This window comes from Artemia franciscana, chromosome 11, assembly GCF_032884065.1.
Source record: "Artemia franciscana chromosome 11, ASM3288406v1, whole genome shotgun sequence".
Lineage (NCBI taxonomy): Eukaryota > Metazoa > Arthropoda > Branchiopoda > Anostraca > Artemiidae > Artemia > Artemia franciscana.
The window spans coordinates 24,383,167-24,396,057 of NC_088873.1; the positions used below are offsets into that span (position 1 = coordinate 24,383,167).

At 33.7% G+C, this 12,891-nt stretch overlaps 1 protein-coding gene across 1 annotated transcript in view; it reads left to right on the plus strand.

Moving 5' to 3' along the window:
- Positions 1-363: 363 nt before the first annotated feature.
- LOC136032999 (adiponectin receptor protein-like) overlaps positions 364-12,891 on the plus strand; it is a 54,376-nt gene continuing 41,848 nt past the window's right edge. The window contains exons 1-2 of the mRNA XM_065713528.1: positions 364-480; positions 7,896-8,096. Coding sequence (XP_065569600.1) covers positions 460-480; positions 7,896-8,096 — 222 coding nt within the window. The 5' untranslated portion in view covers positions 364-459. The remainder of the gene's footprint in view (positions 481-7,895; positions 8,097-12,891) is intronic.

Below are 12,891 nucleotides of genomic sequence, written 5' to 3' on the forward strand. Positions count from 1 at the left end.
TTTGTAGGGCTATAGCGATAGAAAGGTTGAGATGGTTAAGGCACGTTCTGCAGATGAAGGATGACAAATTGCCGAAGATTGTCCTTTTTGGTCAACTGTCTAGGGCTAAATGAAAATCAGGTTGTCCTCGTTCGGGAAGGGAGGATGTCATGCAGAAAGATTTAAGGGAAATAGGAACCTCTTGGGAGGGTGAAAAGAGGAAGGCTCTGAATAGATTGGGATGGATGAGATTCGTACTTATCTGTGTTGGCCTGAGGTGGCTTGGTGCTACGGTGAATTGTTAATAGTAGTAGTAGTATTTGTCTTTTCGATATTTTTTCCGTGATGCTTATAAAACAAAAGTTGATTTATTTTGCCATCATGGCAACGCTGCTCATGCTTAGTTCGCATTCATTGATGAAGAAACTATAGCAAAGTTAGTTTAAATGGACAAAGGGTAGATGAAGGTTGAACTGAGTAATGGATAAACTAAAAATTAAGGTATAATGTTGTTTTGTCAAAATTCAGGGACCTGTCAAGTAGGCCTAGGCGAATTCCTAATACATGAAATCAGATGATGGTTAGCATAGCCTGGCAATACCCTAACATGGGGAATCTTTTTGGCCCTGGATTCCTCACTAAAGTTTCATTTTCCTAACCTGATAACTTTCTGAGATAGTGAAAAGTAGCTTTACTAGAATTCCACTAAATTTTCAATCTATTTTTCATGGTTTTTTAATGTAATACTTATTTTGATTGAATTTTAAGCCATATTGAGGTTTTACTATCATTTTACAGGTAGGCCTGCTGAGAAGGAAACATGTTAAAAAAACAATTTTCACTTCATAATCTACTGATGAATTGTAATGAATCATTCCTAAAGCCAGTTTATTTTATTCACAACCTCTTTAATGTACAAATATATAGCCTAGCCCAAATTATTTAGACTACATCCTGTGCATTTTGCTATAAGCTGTCACTTTTAGATTGATCTAGATTAACCAAGCCAAGAAATGGAAAAATGCATAGCAAATAAGTAGCCTAATTTGATTATGGCAAGTGTTCACACCTGTGGGGAATGAACAGCAGAATCCAGGTCTTTTTTAGAATCAAAAAGAAGCTTAGACTATTTAGACTATAGACTATTTTATAATCCTTATATTGCTCCAAGCTGCGATTTAAGGTAATTTAAGGTAAATTATTATTATTTATTTTTAATTTAAGAAATTGGATTACAAAAATTGACAATATGCATACCACTCACTCAAGTGGCTCATTTAATTAGAGCCTGTTTCTTTGACACTCAATCCTAATGAAATATCACAAAATAGCCTACAATTAAAATATAATATTTTAGAAACAAATTTGGGCTATCATCATTAATATCAGCTCAACAACAACTAGTTGTATGAAAATTAAAAATAAAGCATTGTTTTAAGGTCACCCACATCCAACATGGAGTTTGATACAGGTTTTGTAGATTATTGTTTTGAGTGCCTTGTTCAACATGGCAAATATCATCTCAGAACCCATGTCCAACACACTTGGAACCTGTAACATGAAAATGCTTTAAAGTTTTGCTGGGTTGAACTTGGAGAACCTGAAGACAATTTTCATCAAACCTGCTTAAAACATGCTTTAATTTTTGTAAGATAATTTATCAAGATAAATCTTTATCTTTCATTTATTGTTGATAATCCACTCTCAATAAGCAGAAACTTAGTACTTATTGGTTTCCAAGACCAAATATGAGATGGATTGCCATCTTGTATTGTTTCAATTTTTTGCATATGGGTCTTTGCACAAGCACTATAAACAATAAGACCATATTCAATATGGGATCTTATATATGATTTATAAAATTAGCGTAATGTTTTCTCATTATAGCCCCAGGTGTGGATACTAGTCTTTTTATTATTCTTATTTTTCTATAGCACTTTTTTATTGTGTTTATGATGCAAAGGTGGAAATTAAGTTTTTGGTCAAGTATGAGACCTAGGTAATTAATTTGATTGTCTTCTGGGATAATTATTCCATTTAGAGTCAGCCTTGCATTAAAATTATTTTGCTAATGGTTGAATTGGATGATTTTCAACTTGGTGGGTGCAATAGGTAAATCAGGATTTTGAGAAAATGTTTCAAATTGGAAAAGTGAATTTTGCAACTTTGAATGTACAATCTCAAAGGTTTTGCCAGTTGCCCAGATCATCAGTATACTGTAAATTTGTGTGCAGGAGATTTTAGGCAGGAGATTATTGTAGTTTTAGGTGAGGAGGCTGAACCTACACAAACAATGAAACTTTAATTTTCTATGAAAGATTTTATAAAGGATACTAGCTTGAGGGGTGGTAATCCAAGACTTGCAGGTTTAACTAAAAGGATCTAGTGGTTAACATTGTCATAGGCCCCTTCAAAGTCTAGGAATGCAGCAACAGGACATTGTTCTTAGGCAGGGATTCAATCATTGCATTTGTCAACAATATACAAGCATCTGCTGAGGAGTGGTGTTTCCTGAATCCAGTTTGAGCATGAGGTGTCATATTATTCTTCTCAACAAACTGTAGTAGTCAATGATAAATCATTTTCTCCATTACTTTTCCTGGCACAGGAGTAATCATTATAGGCCTGTTTGACTCAGGGTCATATTTGGGTTTATTTTTCTTTAATATTGGCAGAAGAGATGAACATTTCCAAACATTAGGGAATGTGGCCCATGCATGGTTATAGCATTTTACAAGTTCCTGTTTTTAAGAAGGACTGAAATTCTTTATCCATGTAGGGTGTATATTATCATAGCTACTAGTAGTACTAGCCCTAATATGTTGTAGTGCATTATTCAATTCATAAATTGAGAATGGACAGGTTATATCCTCTGATCCTGAGCAAGACTGGTATATTGGATTTATTGAGATTAGGGTGTTGATACTTTTATTATTTGATGTTAGCTTTTTTGAGAAAGAAGTTGCAAATAATTTTGCCTTTTCATTATTATTGTCATAATGGGTGTTATTATAAAGTAGCTTATAGTGGAGTGGGCTGGGAAATGTTTTTTTCCCACAGACATGGCTTATGGGTTTATGTATAATTGGTTCACATGTTTCTCTAAATTGACTATTTGCAAAATCATTCCAATAATTATGTTTAGCAGTTATTATAGTTCTCTTGAGATTAGCCTTTGCTTGTAATTTACTTAAATATGTGACAGGAGATGTTTTTTAGGAATGTTCTCCTAGTTTTCTTTTTTATTTTCTGGTTAATTTGGCACTCTTGTCCACCATGCTTTAGGAGTGTGTTTAGGGATTGTTTCCTTGGTATTGTTTTGGGGATAGCATGATTAGCTGTATTTGTTAGGATGGATATGTATTTGTTAGGAACCTCAGCATGTGTGTCAGCTGTTACATGTGGAATATATGATTCCTAGGTGAGGCTTAAAATTCCATCATTAAGCTTGTTTGAACATTGTCCAATTTGCCTTAGTGTTAATATATTTGAGGTTATGTGGCATAATTTTAGCTGGTTAATTTAATGAGGAAACTTTGGCAAAATGGTCTGTCCAAAGTTTATCAATTTTCTTTGTATAAATTTTATTCAATATATTTATTGACCCAATTTGCACATTAATTATTGAAAATTTGCCACTTTTGGGGTTAAAGTATTTATTTAGATTTGGAGGGTTAGCAAGTGTTAATTCAGTATTATTTGATATCAAACTTTCAATAAGCTTACCAGCTGTATTTGCTGGCTTATCCCCCCCCCCCATAGAAGGCTGTGGGCATTAATATCTCTGCAAATAATTACGTTTTTTATTAGCATATCAAAATTATTTATACAACTGAAGAAATCCATGGCATCTGTAGTTTTGGCCATTAGGGTCATAAAAGCTTATTATGTAAGTTTTGGTATTATTCAGCAAAACATTGATTGTAATTGCATCAACATCATTTGAAAATTCTGGAAAGTTAATGCCACAAAATTTGATGTTGTTATTTATTATTAAAGGTACACCACCTGCTTTTCTCTCTGAAGACCTATCTTTTCTCAGGATAGTATATCCTGGAGATTTTGTTTATTGATTTTTGGTCAAATTGGTTTCCTGAAGGCAAGCAATACCAATGTATTTATTATTCATAAAAGATATTAGTCCATTTAACTTATTTTCTGAGAATGTTCTTACATTCCACTAAATTATTAAGATGTGTTGCTTTAGTTTTCATATGACAGTGTGTGAATGCTTAGCTTTGCTAGGAGTAAAGTAAGATCCTTTTTTGCTTGGATAAGCATGTGATTGGGTAGGTACAAGTTTGCCAATTCATTTATGATTTTTGCTTTTCGTGGCTGTTGTAGGTTCATATACTGAACTGTATTAGAGTTTAGTATAAAGAGGCATATATTAGGTGTTACTTTGGTTGGATTTTCATCTGGCTTGTCATTAATTATGGGATTAATTCCTGGTAATGCTTCTGATTCATTTCTGCTTGGGAGGGATGGCCAGACTAACCTCCTATCATTGGATACAGAGGCTGGTTGGCTCAGCCTTGGTGATTCTCTCTGATAGAAATGTGAGATGGGGTGTTTTGAGGAAGGAATCTTGTGGGGGTTACTTGTTGCTTTGTGTAGTTTGGGGTTAGGTGTTCTGTGAGTGAAAGTATTGGTTTCATAGAGGGTTTAGTTTGGTGTGATTGGGCTGTTTTTACTTCCAGAGCTGCAAATGGGTAAGGTATAGCTGTTATAAGGTATTTCTGTTGCTATTTGGAGGGTTAGTGCTCATTTTTCATATGCAGGGCATAAAGTTTTATTGGAAGAATCATGGGGGCCTTTGCAGTTTATACATGTAGGCTGATCATTTTCACAATTTGTCATTCTTGTGGGATGGGAACTTTTACGTTTATTGCAGGCTTGTAATTTTTCACTGTATTTGTTTGATGTGTGTCCTAGTTTTAGACACTTTGGCACTGTATTAGTTTTGGCTTGTAGGGCTTCATTTGTCCAAAGAAGAATATCTGGCCTGGGATATTCTTTTCTTCTCTTGGTGTGAATAAAAAGACTTGCTTGACTTTTAGCCACTAGCATCTGGTTTGCCAAGTTGGGTGGCATCTGCAACTGGGATTGGGTTACCTGTTCTGTCAGAGAGTGACCGTATCGTCTTGGGACCACTTACTCCCCCACAGTCCCCATGGGAGGGGCCACACGTTACAAACCTGGACCAGTGCCTACATATAGTAATGGTTATTTGGAAGTGTACAGACGTTTTCAGGGGGATTTTTAGGTTGTGGGGGGGGGAGGTTGATAAGGGGGGTATGTTGGGGGAACTTTCCTTGGAGGAATTTTTCATGGGGGAAGAAAATTTTCATGAAGGGAGCATAGGTTTTCTAGCATCATTTAAAAAAGACAATGAAAAAATAAATATGAAAAGGTTTTTTCAACTGAAAGTAAGGAGAAGCATTAAAACTTAAAACGAACAGAAATTATTACGCATATGATGGGCTCACCTCCTCCTAATACCTCGCTCTTTACGCTAAAGTATTTTTAGTAATTTCAACTATTTATTCTATGGCTTTTGTGATTCAGGGGTCATTCTTAAGAAATTGGGACTAAATTTAAGCTTTAGTGTAAAGAGCAATCTACTGACGAGGGGGCCTTTTTTCTAGTTGCCTTTTTAAAAAACCAAGAAATCAGAGGGCAGCTAGGCCTCCTCCCCCGCTCCTTTTTTCTCAAAATCATTCAATCAAAACTATGAGCCAAAAAAAAAAAAATTTCGTTTTAATTATTCATCAGCGGAGAGCGAAAATGAAAACATGCATTGATTCAAAAACGTTCAGAAATTAAATGAAAAAAAAAACAACTTTTTTTAAAGGAAAGTAAGGAGCGACATTAAAACTTAAAACGAACAGAAATTACTTCGTATATGAAAGGGGCTGCTTCCTTTGAAAAGTAGAATTAAGAGAAAGAGTCAAACTTTAGCATAAAGACCCCTTTCATATATGAAGTAATTTCTGTTCGTTTTAAGTTTTAATGTCGCTCCTTACTTTCCGTTAAAAAAGCTTGTTTTTTCAATTTAATTTCTGCTACAATCTCTTATATTTTCTGTGTAATTTTCCTATCATTTGAAGTTGTGTCCCCCTCCTAGATATTTTTCCCCTCCAATATACAATCCTGGTTATGTGCCTAGGTGTAGCTATGGAAACCTTTACATTTATCAAACAATTCTAGTGTTTGAACAAGATAGGCTGCATCAGAAACTCAATTGAGCTGAAAAGTTGTTCTGCATAAGCAAAGGAATAAAACTTGTCTTACAAGATTTTATTACGGAACCCTGTATAATAAATAGAACATAACTCATCTAGTGCTAAAATAACAATATAGTGGACAATAAATGTAAAAGATGTAACTGAATTTTCCTGAGCTATGCTAATAAAAAGCAAATCTGTATTGTCTAGTGATTTTTTTAGTAATCAATAGACCTGTTTCTGACATCTGTTTGAAAATTTTGTTTTAAGTTTTTCTTTTTGTTTTCTATTTTCAAAAAGCTTAATGGTCTGAAATTCTTTCAAGAACTGGAGATATTATTCATTTCCAATTCTGATCCTTTGAAATGTCTTATTTTGATTCATCATTCTATCTGTACTTTGTACATATTGAGCAAGTTTTATTTTTGGCTGGACACACAGGGGTTTGGTCATGATATCCACAAGACAATTAGTACTTGTTTTACTCCTTGATATTACACCGATTTCCAGTTTTAAAGATGCTCAGTCAGCATCGTTCTCAAAAGGTTGTTATTGTGTCTAGGTTGCTATGTACAGTTGACTTCATGAAAAGTTTGCTCAAGTGGTAAGGTGTTTTTCCTGCAAAAATATTTTCACAAATGTATGAATTCAGGGTTCTACATACAATCTTGTCCCTAATCATTTTGGTGGGTTCTTTGTATTATCAAGATTTCTACTCAGTTATGTAGCTCATTTTTTTTCTTTTATATTTATCTCTCCTCTGAAAAAATATCTTGACAAAACTATATTCTTTTTTTGGGACAAGCACCTAATCTGTTATTTTCAAATGGGTTTCAATTTGATCATTTTTCGCACTGGTAGTTTCAAGAGTCTTGACTATGTTTCACTCTTTCTCACCAAGCCGTAGACACACTGCATTTAATCACCTTTTCTAGTTCACGGTTCACTAACATCGATGGTAACATTTTGTATAGACTAGTCTTCAAATTTTCCCCTTTTAGTATTCAGATTTTCAGCATCCCATTGGATTATTTGAAAACTTGATTCATTCTGCAGGGATTGGTTTATTTTCAGTCTAATTGGTTCATTCTTACATATATATCTCCTTTACAGACTCACAAACCAACAAAAAAAAAGGTAATGAAAAGCAAAGGTCACTAGCATAAAGAATAATTTAGAAAAAGAGAGAACGCACTTTTTAATAAGCCTTGGTATTGGTCAACTTATTAGGTATCTACCTAGTAATTTGCTAAAATGCTTTGACATTTTCCATTTCTTTTTTTTTCTGTGTGTATATATTTGTCATGTGTTTGCAATAGTTAAATGTATAATATGACAAGTTAATAATAAGCACCAAAGCTTCATTAGTAAAAATAGAGATGTGTATTTTTTAATTTCTATATCCCCGTTTTTGTTCTTTTAAGACTCAGACTAAAGTCAAGCACAAAAATTAGTATTAGAAACGTTACATTTTTAATTGTCTGCACATAAAAATAACTAAAGGGAAAGTGTAACTTTTATTAGATTGCATTAATTGTTCTGTTTATATGTAGTCAATTCACTAATTGGTATTAACAGGGAAAAATTGTGACCAGACTATTGTAACGGATTGCTTTAATTTTTCACCTTTGAAAATAGTTTTCCTGTAGTTTTTTTTTCTTTTTGCTTTTATATAATTTGTATTTTTAGGAGATGGAAGATCTGACTTCAAGCCCAGTTGATGCCAGACTGTTAAAGTCAAAGCTAGAAAAACTAGCTGAAAATGATTCGCCTGAAAGTAGAGACAGTATTTTGAGGCGCCGAAGAGGTGTCACATTTTCTGAACCAGCATCACATCAGCCTCAACCTAATATCAAAAATGAATCTGAAGAAAAGGTCCCGCGTAAGCAGGTTGTTCTTCTTTTTAGATAAAACAAGTTCCTATATGCAAGTAAAGAGGTATTCACTTGAAATTAAAATGATTCCCCCACCCCTTCATGGTATAATTTTTCCTGTTCTTAAAATGCAGTGGAATAGATAATGTGTAAGATATTTGTTTTAATCTATGACTTGAATGTGCCCTCTTTTTTCTTCTTTTTTTTAAGTCTTAGCATGTTAAGTAGAAAATTCATATGAAACTTATTTTATAACATAAAAAAAACTTTAAAAAATGTATATTCTAATATACTTAGCAAGAGGCTAAGGCATGGTTGACATTCTTCTTAGGAAAGCCTGTGAAGTATATTTGGGCTGAACATGTTTGCTTAATTAATGTAAACCCTTGTTTCTCATGGGGCAATTACCGATTCCCATGAATATTTGATTGCAATCCACCTATGCCTGTATTATGAAAAGTAAAAAAGTGACTTGATGCCTCTTAATAAGTTATCTATCCATTTATTTGATTTGTTTCCATTTTCATGTCTCTCTTTTTTATCTTTAAATGATGTTTCTATTGTTGCTTACTGGTTTCTGTGTTGTTTTTTTTTTTTTTTTTTTTTTTTTTTTTTTTTTTTTTTTTTTTTTTTTATACAGTGAATATAGCTGTTCCAGCCTTGGGCGAAATAAAGATGTCCAACTACATCGAAAGCTTTGCGTTTGCAACAAGCCATGGTATGACAATCTATGTTTTAATGTTTATATTTTGTAAAGAATAATTTAATTTTAAATATGTTAAAGGATGCAGTAAAAGGTATCTGTGTCTCTGACCAACTATATGAACTCATTTAGCATCTCGGTTTATTTTGTGTTGCACTTGTCAACTACTGTCGATTCATACAGGCCACACTCAAAATTGTTGTTTTATGCTTTAAAAATCTTTTTGTGGAAAAATTTGAAGGTACTCAAATGTTTTTGAAACATTTTTACTAATATTCTGGCCTCAGCTTTCAATTTGACAAAATTTTTCGAATTTGAGTTAAGCATTTTTGACAGCAGAATTTGATGGGTCATAAACAACCCTAAGCGAAATTGGAGCCTGCCCTTACAAAAAAATAATAATATGTATATAATTCGATTCTATACTTTTTTGAACATTTCATGAAATGTTACTTCTCTTGGAAAAATGCTCAAAAATGCTACATAGGGTGTGGGGCATCAAAATATCCGAAGACAAATGAATTACACAAGAATTATTACAAACTATTAGAAGGCTAAGGACCAATTTTAAAATCCGAGTTGTATCCCCCGTCCTACCCTTGTGTATTTACGCTTGAAGAAGATATGATTGAAAAATCGAAGATTTCCCTTACGGAAGGTCTGTCTTAAGCCCAAAAATATGGGTTTCCCCACATTCAGGGACAGAAAGAAAATTTATCAGTCTTCAGCTGTTGTTTGCCTCTTCGATCAAAGTTGTTTTGATATGCAACGCTACTGATATTGATGAAAGATATCTTATTTCTCTTTACTCTCCATGTGCGTCTAATTTCTGACTTACAGACTAGGGATACTTTACGGGATAAAGATTCAATTAGAATTTTGATTTTTGAAATATGTAAATTTATGCCTCACGAGAAGCTGTATTCGCGCACCCTGGATCTGCCATTGCACATATTTTCTTGTATATGTTCCTGGGATTTTTCCTCTATTATTAATATATTCTCTTCTATATACCCGCTTTGCAGTTATTTCTTCTTAAAGTTTGAACACAGTGCTCCCAAAACTTGCAGCTTCGTCAGTATGATATAACTATTTTTGCATTCAACTATGGCATGTATTTAATAAGTCTTCAGCTGCCGTTTGTCTCTTCGATCAAAGTTGTTTTGATATGTAACGCTACTGTGTTATTGATGAAAGATATCTTATTTCTCTTTACTCTCCATGACGACCCTATCTCCGCTATAAATATTAAATACTGTATATTTTTACTTATCAAGAGATACACATTGTTAATTCTTTCCATGTCCTGCCATTTCCTTACAACGAAATGTTGTGATACGCTTAGCTGAATGTCTCTGAGGGGCTTTGAGGCAAAAATGTAGCCTTCGTGCTACATTTTGCTTATGCCGAAGTTCACGGGAAAATATTTCGTCCTTATTCGGGTTGGTGAATGTGGAACACTAGTGTCACGATCATCTTAAAAATGCAACATCAGTGTTATTTAGTTTTATTTTTTTGGGAGGGGGAGAAGGTTATCCAAAATTTGCATATCTATAAAAAGACGCGCTTTCATTCTATCTGAAAGCAAGGCACTATTAAAAAATTTAAAGGACTGGCAGAGAAAAGTAATAAAAATAACGTTTATTTATGCAAAAAATCAAAATCTCATGGAAGTAGCATTTGGTTTGAATTTGAGACTAGTGCCACAGTTTCTCAACTAGTGGTTCTGGCTTTATTTTGTTGGGGTATGAAAGGGGTTGCCTCCTCCTCAAGACCTCGCTCTTAACGGTAATGTTTTTTACATGGAATTTTAAAACAAACCTTGTTATTTGGTCATTGTGTTTTATGAATCACTCTTAAGAATTAGGACAAAAAGTCAAAACTTTAGCATAAAGAGCAAGGTCTTGTGGAAGGGGCAACTCCTTTCATATACGATATATATATATATATATATATATATATATATATATATATATATATATATATATATATATATATATATATATATATATATATATATATATATATAATATATATATTCAACAAAACTCTTACAAACATTAGAAACAGAACTAGTATGCCTGTTTTTTGTTAAATTTCATTGGAATGCCTAATTCGCATTCTAATATTATTAGAACGATTCGTGATTACCAATACAGATTCATAATATATAATATGATGATCATATGATAGACGATCATCTATAATAATATGCTCGTTACAGGCTATATCTATCCAAAATGATTAGATTGATTGGAGAGTGAAAAATTTCAGGCCCTTGTCTCTTCCACCAAAACACAGAATTTCAACCCCCCCCCCCCCAAAAACAAATGAGCTATCTGAAATTTTCAACTCTGTCCTGCAGATTTTACAACCTTGGCAGATATAATGTCTTTTGACTAAGCTCTGCCACTTCACTCCAAGTTAAAACTAATGATCTACTTGTGCCCAAACACACTCTGAATGAATCCACTTGATCGCCCAAGTCCTTCCTGAGATATTTCACTTGCACTATTCTGATAGTCAGGGTGCATGTAATGTTGAAATTATTATAATTTTTTCGAACACGTAGTTGTTGACGATTTTTGAAAAACCAAACTTTTATGTACCTCAAATCTGTCTCAGGGACCGCGTCACCCTCTCCAACATCAATACTGTCTGCTGTAATATTGTGATGTAATTACGGATGTCGAATCAAACCCCTAAGCACTTCCTGAATTCGAAATTGTCGTTTCAGGATGGCATTCATTAACGTTACAAAATTAGCCCTCAATTTAAAAAAGATATAAATTTTGAAAGAAATACAGTGGAACACTTTTATTTGGAACCAGAACATTTTTTGGGGGGAAAGGGTGTTAAAAACATATTGCGTAGCAATTTGTTTGAGATCAAACTACATTTTTAATAGACTACACTGAAGTTTCTGTGGCAAATCCTTCCATACCAAGTGGCCTAGTGAAAAAAAATAAATCGAAGCCATATTTCTATGTATATAAATATATCGAAGCAGCTTCAACAAGGCTAAACGTGTTTACCATTTAAATTAAATAAAAAAAAACAAGTTTTTTTTAACTGAAAGTAAGGAGTGACATTAAAACTTAAAACGAACAGAAATTACTTCGTATATGAAAGGGGCTACTTCCTCATCAACGCCCCGCTCTTTACGCTAAGGTTTGACTCTTTCTCTTAACTCTACTTTTTAAAACAGTAGAAAAAACAGTAGTTAAAACAGTAAAAGATATACATAACTTACAAATTAGCTTACGTAACGAACTTCTTTATTCTCATGTTTTTATTACGTATATGAAGGGGCTCACCCCCTCGTCAGTACCTCGCTCTTTACACTAAAGCTTAAATTTTGTCCCAATTTCTTAAGAATGACCCCAGAATCACAAAAGCCATAGAATAAATAGTTGAAATTACTAAAAATACTTTAGCGTAAAGAGCGAGGTATTAGGAGGAGGTGAGCCCATCATATGCGTAATAATTTCTGTTCGTTTCAAGTTTTAATGCTTCTCCTTACTTTCAGTTGAAAAAACTTTTTCATATTTATTTTATAATTATTTTTTTTAATAATGCTAGAAAATCCTGTGCTCCCTTCATTGAAATTTTCTTCCCCCATGACAAATTCCTCCATGGAAAGTTCCCCAACATATCCCGCTCTTATCCCCCCCCCAGAACCTAAATATCCCCCTGAAAACGTCTATACGCTTCCAAATAACCATTACTATATGTAAGCACTGGTCAAAGTGTGTAAATTGTGGCCCCTCCCACGGGGACTGCGGTGGAGTAAGTCGTCCCCAAAGACAAAGTTATAAGGTCTTTTGACTACGCTGAATAAAATGGCTATCTCAGAATTTTGCTTCGGTGACTTTGGAAAAATAATTAGCGTGGGAGGGGGCCTAGGTGCCCTCCAATGTTTTTGGTTACTTAAAAAGGGCACTAGAACTTTTAATTTCCGTTAGAATGAGCACTCTTTCAAGACTCAAGGACCACTGGGTCGATATGATCAGCCCTGGGAAAAAAAAAACAAACAAACAAATAAACACGCACCCGTGATCTGCCTTCTGGCAAAAAAATAAAAAAATCCACATTTTTGTAGATAGGA